Genomic DNA, 21,661 nt, shown 5'->3' with positions numbered 1-21,661 from the left:
AATGAATGTGAGGGTCATTTATAGAAGATGAATGCGGTTGGCACTGTGAGCAAAAACCTGAGAGAAATCTGAGGTCATTAACAAGTGGAAAGAGCTGCTTCCTCTGAAATGGCAGGAGGGAGGGAGAGTGGTACTCAAATTTGTAGCTGGGGGCCTGTATTTCCTCTATAAGCTAGGCACTAAGGTCATCTTCTTAAGAGCAGAGAAGGTTAGGGTTAGAGAAGGAAGTTCAGTGGAGACGTTTCAAGAAAGGGAAAAGGGAGGAGTCAGCAGATTAGATGGGGACTCCAGGTTTCTTGGCCCTTTCACCTGGGAAGAGTCATCTGTGGTGTTCTTTTGTGGCAGGAATCATGCTAGCATGCAGGTCGAGGGCATACCTGGGGAACTCACCGTCTCCTTTGTGTCTCTGTTTTCTCTTACAGTCAGGACAAGATGGGTCATCTCAGCGGCCTACACCTACCCGCATTCCTATGTCAAAAGGTATGAAAGCAGGAAAGCCAGTAGTGGCAGCCCCAGGAGCAGGAAATCTGACCAAATTCGAGCCTCGAGCTGAGACTCAGTCTATGAAAATAGAGCTGAAGAAATCTGCAGCCAGCAGCACTGCCTCTCTTGGAGGGGGGAAGGGCTGAGGGCAGTGGCTAAGGGGGTATGTTGTGTGGATGCTACTGCTGCTGTGGAAATGAGCCTTCCTCTGTGTCAACCCTTGACATGTACTACTAATTTAAGATTTAAATATCTTGTTTATAAAGTAACCTACTAATAGCCTCGTGTTTTTCCTGTTTTATGTATTTGTTTTAATGCAGAGGAACAACTGATCAGCAAAACTGCTGTTTGCTGAGTGGTTTGTTGAGGATGCTGGGCCCAAGGCAGGCTCTAGTTTCTAGTCTTAGTTTTCCTTCTAACATGTGATTTAGAAGGAAATTTAGTCCATCAGTTAAGAAACCCTCAGTACTGTCTTCCATGAGATTTGGGCACTGTATCACATGCTCTTAGAGGCTGACTCCCAAATAACTATAAGCCAAATTTAATAGACTTTGTTCCAAAATATGTTTTTAGTTTTCAAAAACTCTATTGTAAAAGAAAACACAGCTTAGTAACTGTCATTTGCCACTATCAAATCTCGAAATATGTGGTATAAGAAAAAAATCTCATAGCTATAACAGGGCCTGCACTTTAAAAATTTTGGAAAAACAAAAGCCGCTAGTAATGACTTCAGGAAACATTTGGAATATGAAATAAAATCTGGAAGCAGAGTTTGACTTATTTGTGTGTGTTTATGTATGTTGTAGAGGTTTTGACCATGTCCTAAACATTCCCAGCATTTCATAGATGATAATTTTAGAATGATTAATATCAGACTCATGCTCTAGTCAAATGTGTAATTGGTTTGAATTGCAGCACCATTAAACAGAGCTGCTAAATGGCCCATCATAGTTCAGCAGAAATAGTGATGGAGAGAAAAGAACAGAAAGTAAATTTGGATTCATTAATGCAAAAGGAAAAATGACATCATAGCTGAAATGAATTCAGTATTTTCCTCAGTTACACGTGGACTTTATTTGTTAACAATTGTATAATAGTTCATGATTTGGGGTGTGTTTGTGTGCCTGTGTGTGTGTGTGGTGTGGGGAAGTACATTATGATTGCTGTCAGTTTTATGCACGCTTGAATAAATTTCTTTAAATTGTAAGCATGTTCTAATAAGCATGGAACAGAGTGTCGGTGCAAAGTGCCAAGTGTGTTTGTGAGATTAATCTTGTAAAAGTGGACTTTGTGCTTCACAGACGCACAACCTCAAATGAGTGCAGGGCTAGTAACATAGCTTAGCATATCCCAGTCTCATGTAGGCCATGCCTTTGCCAAATTTTTTGAGTCACGTCGGTGAACTTTACATATTTATAGATTTATATTCTTCCATTTCTGAGCTGCTAAATTTCCAAAATTATGTGGTCTAGTATCTGCTCTTGATAGTTGAGAAAAGGCAAGTTGAAAAAGAGATGTGAGGTTAGTTTCAGGACCAACACATGAAGCCCCTCTCTGCATTCTCCACAGCAGAGGACCTACACCCCACAGAACTTGGACTTGAACTGTATGTGTGATGGTGGGTATGGCTGCCTCTCCTGCACACATAGCTAAGGCAGATTTGTCACCTGCTGCTCACTGGTTCTCAGGATGTGTATTAGAAAATGTTGAAAGCAGACTTGGTGGCACATGCCTTTAAGGAGGCAGTGGCAGGCCTGTATCTGTGAGTTCTAGGCCAACCTGGTGTATATAGTGAGTTCTAGAACAGCCAAAGCTACATAGTGAGACCCTGTCTCAAAAACCCAAACAAACAAACAAACAAAAAAAACTAAACAAAAATATATTGAGCAACCACAGTAAGAAGATGTAACAATGGGTGTGGAAGAGAAAGAGAAAGAAGACAAATTTAAGCTGGTAAAGAATTATGATTTGGGGACATGTTTAAACAAGACTGTTCTCCATTTGGAACACCAACTTGTCTTTTTTATGAATAATTTTTCCCCTTTCATCAGTGGACCTCCAACCCTTTCAAAAACAAGGGCATCCGTCGGCTTACTAATGCCTGCCTTCCTAGCACTTGGGAAGTGTCAGTGTTACTGCTAATGACATACTTCACTTGAGCCATGATCATGTCAACAAAATCAATCCCGGGACACCTTTAGACCCTACCTGCCCTTCTCTAAGTGACTTCTGTCATAATCTTAGCGTTGCTTGCTGGTGTTCTCGCTTTACCAAGGCTACGTCATTTCCTCCTGGAAGTCTGTATCATCCCGTGAAGAATGCTCAGAAAGGCTTAACAGTGAATGTACCAAATGTTTACAAAGCTAGATCCGGCATAGAGCCATGTACAAAGTACAACTGCTCAGAAAACTTGACAGAACAATACAAAGTCACTTCAGAAGTGATAAAAAGTAACCGCTGTGGCAATTTCTCTGTAATTTTAGAACCAACTGTATTTGGTTAGCATTGTTTTAGACTGCCTATTAGAAAAGAAATCCACGAGGGATAGGAAGAGGAGGATTAAATGTATCCTGACTCCATCTTCTGCTTGTAAATGTGTTTTTAAGATGCCTTTTAATGTGCTTTTGTAGACATGAATGCATTGAAAGTTTAGGCTCTTTTCTCTGTCCGGAATCCTGCTGTATGTGAAAATAAAAGTGGTCTCAAAATGGCTGATGTGTACAACTGCTGCTCAGATCCTGCAATAAGAAGGATAGAGACTTCTTATGCAGGGGATGGAAGGCGGTGGGACGTGGGTATCATTTCTGCAGACTTTGCTACGATAATGCCTTCTAGGAATGTGCTGGTACAATCCTCACAGCTGTAGGGGAGACACTGGTCTTCCCCACCTGTGAATCAGCTGATGGCAAGCACCTGCCACATGTAGCCCCAGAAATGTTCTGATAAGGGCCATAGCTGCAGCGTGTTTATCACCTAGTGATGAGAACATCACCTGCTTATATAGGGCCACTCAGTTTCTATTATATTTGCAGAACAGGCTGACAGGGAGTAGTTGGGTCTCTCTAGGGATGTTAGTATATTCATCAGGGTGTTTTCAAGAAAGAAATGAAGAAACAACATTGATGTGTAGTACAGTGATAGCGTAATTTCCATGACATGAAAATGCGCCCAGAAGAGTGAGATATAAAAAGACTCAAATTTCTCATTCCTTCTTAGATTCAGAATACCAAGGAGAAAGCGAGGCTTTCCTGACTAGCAGAACCCTAGGAATCTAGGTTTGAAGAGCTTGGGGGCTAGTGAGCTGGCTCTGTGCTGGGCAGCTGCCTTCTCGCTCTCGCTCAACACTGTGCTATACCCCCAGCCTCAGGTTCTCTTCTTCATCTGTCATTTCTTCAGAAGATATAAAACACTTTGACATCTTCCAGTTTAGTTAAACTTTCCATGAGCTGCACAGCCCCTAGCTCCTGCCATCTCCATCCATGCACAGCTAAGCTATTGATGAGACAGTCTGCTTCTACTTTCAGATTTCCCGTTCACTCTGCACAACATTTATTTTTTAAGTGTGTGAGTGTTTAGCTGGCATGTGTGCAAGAGCACCATGTGCATGTTCTGACTGGAGACCAGAATAGAGTTTCAGATCCCCAGGAGCTGAAGTTACAGATGGTTGTGAACTGTCCTAGGAAGCAAACATGCGTCCTCTGGAAGAGCAGTAAGTACGCTTAACCACTGAGTCATCTCTCCAACCCCCTTAACAACATTTTCAAAAAGATTTGTTTTATTTTTTTAAATGATATGTCTGTGTGTAGGTGTGTGCATAGGAGTGCAGGTGTCTTCAGAGGCCAAAAGAGGACTTCAGATCCCCTGGAGCTGGAGTTATAGGTGGTTGTGAGTCCCCTGACATGGATTCTGGGAATTGAACTCTGGTCCACAAGAACAGACTATATTCTTAACTGGTGAGCCATCTCTCCAGGCCAAGAATTTTATTTTGTGCAAATAATTTGTGTACACTGTTAAAAATATCAATCATTGGTGAACGGCAATGAACTTAGTCATTCCTTACCTCTTCCCTCCCACCCTTACCTCTTCCCTTGGAGAAAGCCATTTCATATATTTTATATCTTCCCATTACTGTTTTTGGGGCAAACATTTAGGCCTTGAACTTTCCCCTCCCTCTTACCCAACCTCCCAGCATGATTATGTCACAGTTTTGGATACAATGTTTATCTGCTGGAGTGTTTATAGTGTGGACGGTGTAAATTTGAATACAGCCCCCCTGAGCCAAACTGACCACGAGCACTGCGCTCTCTTCCTCTTCTCATGTTTCCTTCCAAACAATAACTGCTTTAGTCTTTCATCTGCTTGGTTTTCTATGTATCTATTTTGTTTCTTCCAAGTACTCCATTTAATCTGCCAAACACCTATCAGTAATTTTTCCAACACTTAAACGCAGCCGTTCCCTATTTTCCCTGAGAGGCCTGCCTAGTGCAACCTCTACTTCCCTCAAGTTGGGCTGTTGGTCCTCCAGGACTGCTGTCCAGCTCCTGTCCTTTTGCCTGGGCTAAATCCTGTTTCTCTCACTTTGTTTCTGCCTTTTGTTTCTCCCCTCCCCTTCTCTCCCCTCCCCCTCCTCTCTTTCCCTCCTTCACTCTCTGCCTATGTGGAGGTCAGAGAACAAGTTTGGGGAATTGGTTCTGGCCTTCCACCATGGATTCTGTGGACTGAACTCTGGTCAGGAGGCTTGTGTACTAAGTGCTTCTACCCACTATTATCTTGCTGCCCTTGAATCCTGTTTCTTTTATTCTTTATCTTTCATGTCTAACTATGTACCAGTCTACCTATGTACTGTGTTTTGAAGTGCACTTTCCAGTGCAGAACCCCTCCAGTAACCTCCAGCAAATTCTGTGCATCCTGGAACTAGGTCAGGGGAAGTGAGATGTGCCTCTCACTGCTCCCACGTGTAAACTTCACACTGGTTTCATTCAGTCTGTGCTGTCCAGTCTTGTAACCATAACCAGGACTTCTTAGGTCCGTTGTTTTCCCTGAAAATAAACCTCTAGCCTTTAGTGACAGTAGTTGGGTATGAACTTCTTCCCTGATCAAAACATCTGTGGTCTCCTTTTACCTATCTGTGTCCTTGGCTCTACCTCTCTTGCGCCTTCCTTATTTTAGACACACTTGTTAAGAATTTATATTTCGATGTATGTGGTGGTGCATGCCTTTAGTCTTAGCACTCTAGAGACAGAGGCTGGTGGATTTCTGTGAGTTCAAGACCAGTCTGGTCTACATAGTGAGTTCCAAGCTAGATAGGGATACAGGGAGACCCTGTCTCAAAAAATAAAAAACAAAAAGAGTAACTTTTTGTCTGGAGAGATGGCTCACCAGTTAAGAGCACTGGCTGCTCTTGCAGAAGACCCAGGTTCAGTTCCTAGCACCCACATGGCGACTAGCAACTATCAGTAATCCAGGTCCAGAGGCTCCAACGTCCTCTTCTGGCCTCTGAAGGCATTGCATGCGTGGATACACTTATATACATGCAGGCAAAATATTCATACACATAAAATAAAAATAAACTTATTTTTAAAAAGAATAGATGTTTCCCACATTTCTGTCAAAAGCTGTCTTGCTACCCCCTGCTTGCTCTGATTACTTTATACACCTCCATGGATTCAATTGCCATCCATATGCTGGCTCCCAAACCTCTATCTCCAACTCTGTACTACTTTGTACTGTTTAACTACCAACTTCACATGTCTCAAAACCATTCTCAACAACTCTCCATTCTTCTTCCAAGATTTTTCCTCATTGCTTTTCAGCTCAGCAGTGGTAACCTAACTCATTCAGTTGTCCAAGCTAGAAACATCATAGGATCCTTCTCTCTGTCCAAGTAGACTTGGTTAGCAAGTCCTGCTTATTCTAACCCCCTCACTTCTCCAACATCCCATCTCCCCTCTCCATTTTCATCATCAGTGCCTAAACTGAGATGCAATCACTTCTCATCTGTATTACTTTGATACTCTCCTGCCATTACTATGTCTCAAAGCTCCAATTCACATTTCATTGTGTTTTCCAAAGTGCAAATTGATCCTAGCCTTCCTCCAGGAAGCCTCCAGAGGTTTCTCATCACTAACAGAGTACAGTGGCGTTTCTGTGGCTCGGGATCTCTAGCTCTCTGACCTTCTGAGCACCTTTTTGTTTCCCATGTTTAGAGCCATGTTATACTCCAGACTCATGGAGTTGCTGGGTTGGTTTCTTCTTCCTGCATCGCCCTTCTACTTTTCTTTCTGATAGGTGTTTCCTTCCCTGTTTAGAGTTTCTCTTTCTTTTCCTTTTTTGTATCTACAAGTACTTTGCCTGCATGTATGTTAAGTGCACCCATACATGCAATGACCACAGAGGCCAGAAGAGGGCATCAAATCCCCTGAAACTGGAGTTATGGACCTCTGTCAGCTGCCATGTGGGTGCTAGGAACTGAATCTGGATCCTCTGTAAGACCAGCCAGTGCCCTTAACCACTGAACCATCTCTCTAGTTGCCAACCCCGAAGTTTCTTACTCAAACACAGTCTCCTCTAGGAAGATAAACTATCATTCAGAATCTATCTAGGGATTGAAAGTCTTGTCCATCGCTGTGAAAAACCTGGCACTAATAACAAAGAAGTAAAATGAGCCTCAGAATGAAGAAGAGTGAGTCAAGTGCTTCTGATTCTTTCTTTTGTTTGCAATACAAGCCTGTGAGAGTATCACCAGAGGAATCAACGAGTCACAAGTGAGAACATTCAGTGAAGAGGGTAGAATTAGCAGAAAACCAGGTGCCTTTCTGGGAAGTGTAAACATGATTTCATAGTTAAAAATGGCTCTTCTCCTTCCTCACCCCCTCTGACTTCCCAGCGGAGCACGAAGAGTACTTCAAGAAAATGGACACTTCAGAGCTTGGTCAGTCTCTTCATGTTCACAAAGGACACTTCTTATTTTAATAGAACAAACATCATCAACCCCAATTCAGATTTAGGATAAATATTAATGAGACTCTGCAGAGAGGGTTTTTAGCAACCCTCTGAGAAGGCTGAGAACCAGGAGACCGGAATAATACTTCTACCACCAAAAGGCTGTGTGACCTTTGGTGAATCACCTTGTTTTGGCTTATGGTTTAGCATTTAGCTACGGTCTTTCATGATTCTGGCATCTGTCCTGAGTCATAATATGTATGCTTGCCTCTTATGTAGCAAGCAGCTTAAAGATCCTGCTTTTAAAAACAAAACAAAACAAAAACATAATGATTACTTAGTTATCTGGGGTTTCTGTACTGCACTGTGTTCTGAATGTGTGATGGACAGAGGCACTACTATTCATACAGGTGGGTGTCACTAAGCCGGACCTTACAGATCAAGAGGATAGCTATTTCTGTGATTAAAGAAGAAAAACAACAGCAACATCCCCCCATGTCAATATTAGAAAAGAACATTTCACTTTCTTATTAATGATGACTCCATGATCAAAAAGTTAAAAGCAATCAGTTCTAAATGTGTGTGTGTCTGTGTGTCTGAGTGTCTGTGTGTGTATGGAAGCAGGTATGTGTGCATGTGCAATGCTGAGGCCAGAAGTCAACCTGCAGTGTTGTTCCTCAGGATGGCAGTCTACCTTGTTTTGAGACAGGGTCTCAACGTGGGGCACACTGGATAGATTCTGCTGGCTATCCAGTGAACTTCAGTGATTCACCTGTCTCTGCCTCCCCAGCTTGGGATTACCAGCACACCACCATACCTGGTGTTCCACGTGGGTTCCGGGGATTTAACCTGGGTCCTCATGCTTGCATGGCAAGCACCTCACAGAATGAGCTATCTCCCCAGCCCCAAGACTTATGTTTAAGGTTTAAGCCTTTAGCCCACATAACTAAAGGAGTAGAACCTGGGCATACCTAATTCAAAATTTATTCATTTTCCCACCATTTAGTTTATTTACAGTTAGTGTTAAAGTTGAGAGAACCTGTTCAAAATTGCTTGTTCTGGAAAGAACATTCTATGCTTGAGATAAGGACTAGCTTGCCTGAATAAGCATTGATGGCTCCTGTAACCTGGGGAGGTAATGGGATGATTTGGGCTGATGGTAGAGGGGAAATGTTTCTGAAAGAAGCAAATAAATGATTTGATGGTTACAAAATCCCAAGAGAGGTTATATCATCTGATTCAAAAGTTTTTGTGGAACAAATGACAGACTGATTATTGGAAGTATTCTTAATTAGCTGAGTTGAATCCAAAAGAAGGATTCCAAATCCAAGTCAAAAGAGGAAGTTTGTTTAACTTCCCATTTAAAACAGATGTTTTACCAGAATTTCTGACTGTGATAAAAATAGAATAGAATCTTGACAAAGTTTGTGAAAATAAGAAAAAACAAATAGTATTTAGATAGCCTCACTTTCAAGTAGTATATAGAATATTTTGGAGCTGGAGGGGCGACTCTTGCAGAAGACCCAGGTTGCGTTCCCTGCATCCATGTGCCAACTGGCCATAACTCCAGTTCCAGGGGATCTGACTCCTTCTGGCCTCTGCAGTCACTGTACACATGAAGTTCACATATGTACATGCAGGCAAAACATTCCTACACATAAAATAAAAATAAGTTAAAAATTTTAGAAATATATTTTTAAAAAGAATATTTGTAGGGCACCTCTGCATATATTAATTACCCCAAGGGCAGTGGGTTCAAAGTTGAGTCTTGGTAGCTGAAGAGGAAAAACAGTACTTCCCTAAACTGATATGGGTCCTTCTGAAGAGTCCCTGGTGGGTAGAGAGCCATGAGACCGGGGAAGCAGGCTATAGGGTAGCCAAATTGAGGCAACATCCAAGAGGAAATGTTTTCTTTAACTTGATGTGAAATTTCCTATGAATGAAGCAGCCTTTTTTGGTAGATGCAAAGTCCTGCTATAACCTGAGTTTCCACTGCACTTTGTCTTTGTGTGTGAACTTAAAAGTTTACCTGTTAAACTGATCTGGTCTAATTAATTGGAGCAGGTCTTTAAAATTCAAACTCCATTGTTCTTTGCAGATGGTCTGAGAGAGTTAAAATACACACACTGTGTGGGAGGGAGACCTTGCCTTTCCAGGGAGTACATCTTCCCCACTGCATAGTCAAAGAACTCTCCCAGGATGAAGCAGACTTCCAACATGCTGTTAGGTTACCCCACTCTAGCACTTAAGAGATATGCTCCCAACAAGTTCTCCCCAGATCCTAGCTCATGGATGTAGCTCTGGAACTCAAGTCTCCTAGATGGCTAGAAATTTTGTGATACTACCCATAAGTGAATGACTTCTTGAGATCAGAAATCAAGTGTAATTAGGAATTGATAATATGTTTAATTTCCTTTGCATGGAACTTAACCTAACAGCTAGTATAATAAAAGAATGGGCCACATCACTTCACAACAATGTTACAATAACAAATAATTTGATATGTTGCCCGGAGTTCCTTAAGAAACTATCAAAACAATACATGAGAAAAATAGGACAAATGTCTGCATTTTTGTAAATTTATGTCAAAAGTGTGTAAAAATCCAATTCCTCAATATGCATATGATATTTAAAAAAATTTTTTTTGAGATATGGTCTCACACTATAGCCCTGGCTAGCCTGGAACTCACTATGTAGACAAGACTGGCCTTGAAGTCACAGAGATCTGCCTGCCCCTGCCTCCCGAGTGCTGAGCGCAGGCCTAAAGACACACACAACCATGCTTGGATCTTGATCTATGTTCTTTGGTCCCTATTGCCTATTAAATACTTTATAAAGTATCTACAGAAAGAGAAAATTGTCACAGAGTCGTATCTGATCATACTAACATCTCCTTAGGGGCCCCAAATGACCTATAATTGCATTTTGTTCTAAGATACAATGGAGATCAAGCAGGAGATGGAAAAATATCTTCCAAGTTTGTTATCTTAACTTTTAAAAGAAACATTTGTGTGTGTGTGTTTGTGTGTGTGTGTTTGTATGTGTGTGTGTGTGTGACATCATCAGGTCATCAAGCTTGAAACATTTAGCTGAGCCATCTCCCTGGCCCCTCAACAAAATATTTTGCTATGTGATGAGCAATTATTTCTCACAATTTTGGGTATTAGATGAGTGATTCTTATTTGAGTTCAATCAAGGTTTGTGAAAAATATAGATAATAAGCAATTATAGATATTAGACATTATCTTTTATTATGAAAGAATTTATATACAACAACCTGATGTTTGGGAATGTAAGTATCTCTGAGATTCTAAGTATACATATTTGTACTCATACGGATTGCCAGTTTGCTAATTCAACTATAATAATGAAACAAAACAATGGCTCCAAAGATATTGCTTCTTCCGTGAGTCCTTTGTGAAGCTCCACTAAGTATGAATTCTACATAGCTGTTATTATGCAGATTACAAAGTGCTAGACTTAAGGGGAGGAAACTCTAAGGAGGGCTTACATACTCCAGAACATGTGGCAAAACCAGAAAATGTTAATCCTGCTTGGGGCCTCAGAGGTGATTTCTAGGACCTTTACCTTTTCATCAAGGTAGAGAACAGGCACTCTGAATCACATCTACAGTGAGAACAATTCTGAATTCCACTGCTAAATTTGTTTCCTATGCTTTCTTTTCTTTTTTCGCTTCTTTTTTGTTTGCTTGCTTTGGGGGACAGGGTCTGTCTCCCTGTAGCCCCATCTGACCTGGAACTCACTAAGTAGCCCAGGTTGACCTTGATGTCTGAGTTCCACGGGCCAGCCTCTCCCTCACAAATGCAGGAATTACAGGCGTGCTCTACCACACCCAATTTCCTATGCTTTCTTAAGGGAGGGAAATGGAAAGATACCCTTTCGCTAAGGGAGATTTGCAGCCTGGGTCTTTTTTTTTTTCCTTTGACACAGACTACAGAATTTTTTGTTTTTTAGAAGTAGTTTGTAGTCACCGGTCATGGTGGCACACGCCTTTAATCCCAGCACTCGAGAGGCAGAGGCAGGCAGATCTCGGTGGGTTCAAGGCCAACCTAGTCTTACATGGTTAGTTCCCGTAGGAACTGGGAGACCCTGACTCACAAAGACACCCCCCCCCCGCAAACGACGACCACCACCACCACCACAACAGCGTAGTTACTAGAAAATAGTATTTTAATCTTAATCTATGATTTTTGCATAATATCTTAAAAAGTGATTTTACTTTTCTTGCCTGAAGATGGATACATATTTTTGGCATTTAAAGAAGTTGAAGAAGGAATAATTTTTCGATTAAAAAAAAACCCTCAAGATAATGATTTTTAGCTATTTCAAATCTAGAGAAAATTGTGTATATTTATTTTCTTTTTCTTTTAGTATGTATATTTTAAAGCTGTACAAAGTCTTCATTGTTAAATATTCTTAGGTATAGAAGACCTGTTATGTACGTCATTCTAGCTTTGTTTTCATTGAAACACAGTCAAGCCAAAAGACTGAGAAAAGAATGGAAACATCCCCACCTAGTGGCTTCATGCGGTAGTTAAGGAAACTAAAACGAGGAAGTATCTCCACCGCACGGTTAGAATGAGCCTGCAGGCCCAGGGCAGAATGTGGTTTAGTTAATGTTTACTTAAATATTAACTTCCCAAGTAAAATAAAATGAAAATAGTGGGCATTTGGAATTAAATTGAAAATAGGCGGAAATGCTATTTCTTTAAAAAAAACTTTTTAAAATTGACTATTTTATGTGTATGAGTCTATTACATGTAGTGTATGTATGTAAGTGCACTCATGCGTGCGATGTCCGTGGGGGTCCGAAGAGGGCGTTGGATCCCCTGGAACTGGAGTTACGGATGGTTGTTAGACACTGTGTGGGCGCTAGGAACTGAACTCTGGTCCTCTGTAAGAGCAACCAGTGCTCTTAACCACTGAGCCCCTTGGAAAGGTTATTTCCGTCAAAAAAAAAAAAAAAAAAAAATGTGTGTGTGTGCGTGTGTGTGTGGTGCTGAGGAAGGAACCCAGGGCCTTGGATGTGCTGGGCAAGCTACTGAACAGGAGCCACACCCAGCTCCTCCTCACCTCACTGATAAATCCTAACATATGTTTCTACAATATTGCCATAGCTGACAAGGGGGTGAAATTTTTAGGTGGAACAATGTTCTGAGGCTTGGTTTCTTTTTTTTTTTTTCTTCTGTGCAAAAATCTCAGGGTTAACGGGAGTTTGCTTCATCTTTCTCATGTGGGTAGCTCTAGGTAGGTATGCTTAGTGGATATCCTCAATAAGCAGTTCTTGAATGACTGAACAGAAAATGAGATGATCTTATAAAGTCATAAGGGCATAAGGGTTAATGTAAAAGCAAAAGCAAACAAGCAACACTAAATGTTCGCAATGTGGCTGGACTATTTTAATTACAGTATCAATTTTAAATTTTATTTGTATAAGAATGAATTTAGGAGCCAGCACTTGGGAGGCAGAAATGTCACCGGCAGAGCTCTGTGAGTTTGAGGCCAGCCTGATCTGCATAGTGAGACCTGTCAGGGGCCAGCGATGGCTCAGTGAGTAAAGGTATATGCTGACAAACCTGATGTCTCCTGTGGTGGAAGGAGAGAAGAAAGTTCTGCAAGATGTCCTCTTGCTTCCATATATGCAACCGTCACACACAAAATAAGTAAAAATTAAAAATACGTTTTAAAAAAGAATGAATTTAAGGGCTATTGAGATGACTTAGTGAGTAAGGGTGTCTGCTGCCACATCTGACCACCTGGGTTTGGTCCCTGGGACCCATGTGGTGGAGGGAGAGGGACAACTCATGCAAGTTGTAGTCTGAGTTCCATACGTGAGCTGCAGGTATGTGTGTGTACGTGTGCATGCACATAAATAAATAAATGTAATTAAACAAAAAAGAATGAATTTAGATATAAAAACCTTAACAATTACACAAAAAGCAGTAGTCAGATATCAAAGCAAGTAATCTGTGTTAATAAACACAGTTAAGAGCACTGGCTGCTCTTGCAGAGGACCCAGATTAAAATCCCAGCACCTCCATGGTGGCTAGCAACCATCCATAACTCCAGTTCCAGGGGATTTGGTGCGGTCTTCTGGCTTCTGTGAGGACTGCACAACACAGGTGCACTTACATACATGCAGGCATAACACTCATACACATAAAGTAAAAATAAATAAAAAATTTAAAGAAAATTTTAAAAGAAATTAAAGGTGTATGAATATTATTCAGATTAGAAAGAGTTTGGTCAGGAGAACACTTTTAGGAAATCCATTTTCCTATTATGAGGTTTGTATATATAGTAATTACTGAGTTCAGTTCATTCCTTGAGTGATATCTACCTAATATTGTCAAAATATTAGACATAGCTTCTAAAGGACTTTAAGAATTTTGGAAGTAAAGCACATAGGCAAACATAAAGAAGTTGCCAAGCAGCAAAGTATGCAGAAGATGTGACTGGGCTCACATGCTTGTTCTTGCTTTGTTGTTTAACATTTACAGTCTTGTAATGAAATGATGTGGTGCTGTTTTTCACATAAATGTCAATTGAAATGCCATATCTTTGTTCTCTTTATAGAAAGTATCATCATCCACCAGTTGCGAATGAACTCCAGATGAGATTAGCAAGCACATGCCGGGTGTGTACTTCTTGAGTCCCTGTTGAATGGATGGTGTTTCTGCCTCTCAGTCTCACTAAGGTCCTCCACTACTGAGCATGACTGGAAGCACCTCGCCACTTCCAGTGATTTTTTATTTTTTTGAGGATACTAAAAGTCATGTGGATAATATGAACACATGTAGCAAAAGCAATCGAGTCTTTATGCCAAAATAAATTTTCCTTCCTTTTGCAAACCATTCAGGTCTGTGGGCACATGCTATATAATTTATTTTTATAATGCAGTTTGTAATGTGATTTTTCCCTAAACTATTTCTTTTCTCAGTCTATGGCACATATGGCACAGATATGGCATATCTGTAGAATACACTGTCAGTTCTTCTAAGTACTGATATTGCTTATTCAAAATGTTAACCTATTATTATTTTCCTTTTATTAATTTGTTATTTTTAAAGCAAAGAAAGCACAACACTATATCTTCTTGGGTAACTTTAAGAGGTAAAACCTAGAAACTGTAGATTCCGAGAATTTTATTAGTGCTTGTATGATTATGGTTCAACACTAAGATCGGTACTGTGACAGGATTTGAAGCACTTAAAAATCAATTTGTAAGTTCCCTCCTAGTGTTCTATAAGGGAAACAAACAGCTTTGACTAGTAGTTCAGTATTATTTCTATCTGCATCATTGACTTCTATGTATGAAGCACAGTAAGAAATGTGATATCAAAATGCTCCCCAAGTATCATCCCCAGTGCAAGGTTGCAAATAAAAACCGATCTGAATGTCAACATCTTTTAAAAATCAAGGAGACCCAAAGAGAATCACTTCCCTCTGTTTTTGATAGACTTTTATAACCACATATATTATTCAAATCTCAAAGTCAGAGGTGCTGTTGCATATAGGTTTATGTAAAAATGCTCATCTGAAGTTTACTTGAAACTCTAATAATTCATTTTTTTAAACTATAGATTAAAAACAATACTGTTAATGTGGGTGTATTTTCCAGACGGTCTTTAAAGTAACTGGATAAATTAATCCAGTTTCTAAAGGCAGAAGTCATTTATCATATCGCTTTCCTGTGATTGAAGACAGAACTCTTACTCCTGAGTAAAGCCACCCAGTAGCTCATTGTAAGCTCATCTGTACAAGCCACAAGCTATACCTATGTCCACAAGCTGCAGAGGGGAGTTTACAGAGTTTCTGAAATGGAAAAACAATGCTAAATTTCCCCCTGCAGTAACTTTGGAAGGTTTCTAAGTGTATTCTGTGAAACTGGTAAATCATAGCCAGCATAAATTAAATAACTATATCTTCTAAAAGTTATTCTTGCTTTTATTTTTTTAGGCAAAAGAAATGTTATGTTAGGCTTGTCCTAGCTCCAATGGTAGTGGAAGTCTCACATAACCTTCTGACGTTTGGATTATTGACCCAGAAAACTACAGTGTGTACATGTGAAGATTTGAAAAAATTGTTACTGTTAGGTTTTGGTTTTTGGAAATGCTTAAATGTAATGATGTTTGCAATTATAAACCAGTTTTATTTAGCATTTTTATACTGAAAGGGAGGTGAAATTTTTAGGTGGCACGATCACCTGAAGCCCATTTTCCTTAAATTAAAATATTACTAGTAATTCATATATATATGTATCTGAAGGGTTTTTTCTCTCCTGAATTGTAATGAATGTGGTATTTGCAAAGACAATGAAGATTATGGTGCAACCAGTCATCTTGGAGATGCGGATGCTCTTCTGTATTATGATCACGTTCCCTGCTTAAACTAGAGTGGCAGATAAGTGCAGAGTACATTAAACTTGAAATAAAACAAGAGAATATTAACAGACAGGATCACAGTCACATCCAGCAGCCACACCCAATTGCCTTTGCCCACAATTCTGGCATTAGCCTGGATCGCATCACATATTATTTACTGTAAATATGTCTCTTCTAATCTGAAAGAGATTGGTTTTTTTTTTTGTTTGTTTTTTGTTTTTTGAGACAGGGTCTCACTATGTAGATCAGGCTGACCTTGAACTCACAGGAATCTGCCTGCCACTATCTCCTGAGTATTGAGATTGAAGGCGTATGTATGCCTCCACTCTTGATGGGAATAATTTTTGAACGGAATGAAATTATTTTTAAAATAATTTTTAAATATCTTAAGTGTAATCAGTATTTCTAGTTCAAAGCACAACTGAAGTAATTCATTATTTTACACTTAGTTTTTGAAAGAGGGTCTATTTAGCTCAAGCTGCCCTCAAACACCTGAGTGCTGAGCTCAGCCACTTGAGTACTAGGATTACAAGCATGTGTCCACAATATTGACTGCACTTTTCTTCATGATAACAGTGATTTTTTTTCTTTTTGATGATACCATGATACTTCTGCAGATTTTTTCAAGTGTTCATAAAGTATTGGGCTTGATTAAGATTACTATATATATATTTGATGCTAGAACCTGGAATATGCATAAAATATTAATTCATTGAGTCTTAGGACAACCATTAAAAAAAATCATGATGTGAGGGTTGGAGAGATGGCTCAATGGTTAAGAGCACTTGCTACTCTTGCAGAGGACCTGGGTTCAGTTCCCAGCACCTACACTGTGGCTTAGAACAGTCTGTAACTCCAGCTCCATGGAATCTGATGCCTCTTCTGGCCTTCAAGGGCACCAGGCATGCACATGGTACACATACATACATGTAGGAAAAACTTAAATATATGCTATAATAAATATATCTTTAAAAATTCGTGATGTGGAATATTTAGTTTATGCATTAACAACAACACAAACATTACTGAAACTGACATCTTGTAAAAATCAGTAGCAGAGCAAGAGTAAATGGTTTATCTGGAGTGCAGTGTTTTCACCATTCTATTAATGTCATGGTTAACTTTCCTGGGAATACGTAAAAGACATGGCAAAAGTAAAATACGCTCACAAATTGAGCAGCAAATCTAAAAATAGCAAAAATACAAAATGAAGCTTAAAAAACACAGTGAGCTTAAAAAACACACTGAGGCGCATGGTCTCTGTACCCACAGTGCTAAACCAATACTAAAAATAGAAGGCAGAGGAAAATGAATAAAAACTGCTGTAACTGACTTATAAAGATGAGAAATTAGATGCCCATTAGTAATCTTCCCCTTAAAATTTCAGCATTTATTCCACAATTATGTAATAATAATGGTGTGTGCTCTTTTGGGAAAACCTGAGTTTCACTAACTTTAGCATGTTTTCTTTATGGATGCCGTGGTGTGATACAATGAGTTTCTGGGGTTTTTTTTGTGTGTTTTCTTTTGTCGTTGTTTATTCATGTTATTTGGGGAATTTTAACTTATCGTCCAACAGATTTTGGTTCTTTACCAGTGCAAAACTGTATTTTTAATCGAAATTTTATTTTTAAAATATAAGATGTTGGTTTCTCCAATATAAGAAACTTACAATGTGGTCAGTTAGTCTTAGACTTATTGAAGTTTTTAACAGATTTTTTTAAAGCAAGAGTAGATTTCAGGAAACTTTTGGAATGATATTTTATTTCATACCATTCTTCATTTTGTCTCCTTTGAGTTCTATTAGAGACTGAAGCCATGTGGATTTGTGCACTTGTCCTTTATCGAATGTCATACCCTAATTTTAGTTCTTCATGGGTGATTGAAACAGCTCAGTTAAGATAGCCTCTGTGCTACTTTGAAACTCAAGTGTGTTTATGGAAATCTCACCAGAGAATTAAAAATGAGAATGAAATATTAAAACATCATGCAATATCCTTTTTGCATTGGAACACAATAGTCATAAAATTAAAATAATTTAAAATAAATTTACAACTCTTTTTTTTAAAGTTTTATGTGTATGTGTGTGTGCCTGAGTGTATGCACATACTGCATGTGTGCATGTCTCCCTGGAGACCAGAAGGAGTCAGATTCCCTGAAACTTGAGTTTTGGGCAGTTGTGAGCCTCTTGATGTGGGTGCTGGGAACTGAATCTGGGTCCTCCACAAGAACAGCAAGTGCTTTTAATTGCCGAGCCTTGTCTCTAGCCCCACAACTTTCTTTTATTCAAAATTATTTAAGATAGCTTTTAGCTCTGCCGTCCATATTCTTTTAGTGTCTTTCATGACGTCTTTTGCTATGAATGTGCAGATGTGAGAGAGAATGATTGCCAAAAAGAGGGATGCGTTTTCTTTCGGTTACACCACAGTTTGATTCAGTAAAATGAAAACTAAGACTTCTACCAGAAGGAATTGGCTAGGGGTCACCTTGCCCCTTTTCCACCATCAAATGAATGCAGTGTCAATCAGCACCCAGATCTCAGTCTCCTCTTTCTACTGTCAGTCTAAAAGCAAAGTGCTGCCAGCAGGCCTGTTGGAGGTAATGGCAGTTTGTGAAATGGTTTCCATAAAATAGGGTGGGGGCGGTGAAGTGGGCTATGTTCAACCTCTTGTATCTATCTGCCCAGTGCCAGAAATGATGGCCCATAACCACATCTAATACTAACTTCTCTTTACCTTATTTGGAATAAAGGAATAGGTTTCTCCTGTTTATTAGTTAGAGATATATTACTAAAGAAGCAAAGAAGGGGTCAGATAGATAACTCCCCGGGTAAAGGCTCTTGCCACCAAGCCTGATGGCCTAAGTTTCATCCCTGGGACCTACATGGTGGAAGGAGAGAACCAACTCCCACAACCTGTCCTCTGACCTCTAAATGTACCCATGGCACAAGTGCCCACACACACATAAAATCAGGTGAACACACACACACACACACACACGTAATAGATGTTTTTTAAAAAGTAGACAAGGATATAAAACGCTTTCTTCAACAACTTGTAGCTGCTAGAGTCTCTGCTCCCAGTGGCCCTTACGACAGCATGCACAAGACTAGTGCCAACCCAAGTTAGGCAGGGGCCCAGCACGGATAGTGGAGGTGGCAGGAAGCTCCAGTCCTAGCTGAGGATCTATTGGCTATAGACTCTGGGAGAGGAAGAGTCAGCTTTCCCTTACTGGTGTAATGCCTGCTGGAGAGTTGACCAGACTCCAAAGGAATATACTCACACCCAAGAGCATTTAGGAAACATAGACTTGATAGGCCTTAAAAAAAAAAAAAAGGCAAATAATAATAGAGAACACAAAGTGGGCAGGGGGGTAGTAAGGTTAGGGTGGAGAAGGGAGCTGAGGTCTGAATATGACCAAAATACACTGTATGAAATTCCTAAATCAATAAAAACGTTTAAAAAGAACACTGACTGAGGAAATCATTCATTTCTCTTTATAAGAGAAAATATCCCAGGGCCTAAACTATATTTAAATGGATTTATTCCCTTTCAGCTCCAGGCTAGTAACCTTTAATGAGCTCTGGGCTTTTCCCTTCGGTAAGGAAACCAAAGCAACATCCCTTGGTCCCATGTTTGTTGGCAATCGGGCATGTGGTCTACTCTTGAAGCAACTGTGAAAGAAAAAACTACTTTCCTTCCCTTCAGGACCCTATTTTCCACATTGACTGGTGTTTCAGTTCCCTGCATGAGATGTCAACTTGATAAAAAGCTCAGGGCTGGAGAGATGGCTCAGCAGTTGGGGGAACTGACTGCCCTTGCAGAGGACCCGGGTTCGAGTCCCAGCACTCACATGGCGGCTACGAACCGTCCTTAACTCCAGTTCCAGGGGAATCTGAGACGCGCTTCTGACCTCTGCAGCATTGCACGACACGGGTGCACTCACATGCATGCAGGCAATATACTCATACACATAAAAAAAAAATATTTTTTAAAAAAGGAAAAAGCTCAGTGTGGCTCACAGTTTTTTTAAGTTTCAGTCCATGGTGCTTGGCTCTGCTGCACACAGTGAGTGTGATGAGTGGTGAGTGGGTGTGGTATAGGACACCTGTTCACTTCATGGTAACCAGGAAGCAAAAAGAGAGACAGGGTTCCAGTATCCCTTCAAGTGCATGCTGTAATGACACAACTTCCTCCCTAGCCACCCCACTTCTTTATAGCTCTACCGTCGCCCAGTAGCATCGTGAGCTGGAGATCAAGTGTTCAACACATGGGACTTTGAGGGACATTCCAGATTTAAGCTATAGTAACTGGTACTGTTAGACAAATCTATCTGCTTGGTTTATACACTTACTAAAAAAATGACTTGCATATTACTCATAGTCAATTCAAGAAACTGGACAAAGAACCAAAACTGGTTAGTGTATAGTGTTTATACAAGATATCAGATGTGTGTTTGTGTTGGGAATTGAACCTGCGCTTGACACGTTAAGCTTGTGTTCTACCATTAAGCTCCACCCTGGTCTTTGGATGTTTTTAAATGGCAGTTCTTGTTAAAAAGAGGCCTTTCCTAATCCTCTTCAGGTGCTCTATTGTCTTTCCCCCAACTTTCAGATCTTTATGAATTGTTCTTTCATTTCCTTTACAGGAAGCCATATGTTAATTCAAACGACACGTGTTTTGTAGGTACCTCCTGATGGCCTTCTAATCTTCAAAGATTGCTCTTTGAGGAGCAATGTCTTCTTCACCAAATTGTTCTGGCTGCCAATACTTCTTTCACAGAAACTTCTGTGCCCACTGAAGGTTTAGATGGTCATTGCTTCTAAACCAAGATACGCCACTATCTGCAACAATGAGCAGCCCATGACAGACCACCGGTCTATGCTGCTTTAATATGAAAAATGTGCTTGTTATTTTCACCTCACTTCTCAAAGAGGTCAGGCTTGGTTTCTACATGGAACATTGGTGCCAGTAGGCAGTGGGATAAATGAATATAAGTTAAACAATATCCCCCCTGCCGCAGATTTGGAGCCCTTGGCAATATCTGTTTCCATTATGATTTAACCTGCTAAAACCTTGAGAAAACCATGATCACCCAGGGTAATACAGTCTTACTGAGGATGAATAATACATATAGTGTAAGTTGCCTTTGGTTTTTATTGTACTCACTCCTGGATGGAGAACCACAGTTATCACTTTGAACTTAGAACTCGCTTCCTTAGTGTCTGACACAATAAAGGGGAGCTCCTACAACCTATACTCATCTTGCTTTACCTCACTATTTCAGTTTTGTTGGCAAGTGATCTCTTCTACTAAAATGTGAGTTCACTGAGAGTATCTCAAGTGAACTCAAGATTTAGTGAGTATGTTTTGCCAAGTGCTGGACTTTTAAGAGTGAATAAAAGTCTCTGACCTTGAGGAGATTGTATCTAGTAAGAAAGACAGATGTAAGTACTACTAAATGGCAAGTACAGGGGTGGAGGCAGGTGTAAGTCACCTTGAGCTCAGACAGCACTTGGAGTTATTTTAGAGCGATACATAACTTCATAGGTAGCTGTGACTCCATGTTTAAAAAATAATAAAATGTACCTCCCACTCCTAGGACTTCTAATTAAAAACTTGTTAAAACTGAAAAATGGAAATTTAAGTCTAAAAATGTTCTACCAATATGATAGACCATTTTAAGAGACCTAATTTTATGTACCTCTTGAATTTCATGGAATAAGCCAACTCTCTTTCCTTTCCATCCCCCTTTCCTAATTAATTAATTTCTCTGTTATGCCTTTAACATATGTCAGCTGGCTGTCAACCTAGCGATGGAAATATATTTGA

The 21,661-nt window shown here is 40.0% G+C and overlaps 1 protein-coding gene across 4 annotated transcripts in view; it reads left to right on the top strand.

Moving 5' to 3' along the window:
- Filip1 (filamin A interacting protein 1) overlaps nt 1-16,541 on the top strand; it is a 216,920-nt gene extending 200,379 nt beyond the window's left edge. For 2 of the 4 annotated variants that reach the window (XM_029560593.1, XM_008827062.3), the window contains exon 6: nt 423-1,259. In XM_029560593.1, coding sequence (XP_029416453.1) covers nt 423-629 — 207 coding nt within the window. In that variant the 3' untranslated portion in view covers nt 630-1,259. Of the gene's footprint in view, nt 1-422; nt 1,260-14,022; nt 14,301-15,405 lie in introns of those variants that run through there. The other 2 variants (XM_029560595.1, XM_029560594.1) reach the window with 2 other exon arrangements.
- The last annotated feature ends 5,120 nt before the right edge of the window (nt 16,542-21,661 follow it).

Source organism: Nannospalax galili, unplaced genomic scaffold, assembly GCF_000622305.1.
Source record: "Nannospalax galili isolate Female #2095 unplaced genomic scaffold, S.galili_v1.0 scaffold512, whole genome shotgun sequence".
NCBI classification, from domain to species: domain Eukaryota; kingdom Metazoa; phylum Chordata; class Mammalia; order Rodentia; family Spalacidae; genus Nannospalax; species Nannospalax galili.
The sequence above is the reverse complement of the archived record's forward strand: the minus strand, read 5'-3'. Positions and strand labels throughout refer to the sequence as shown.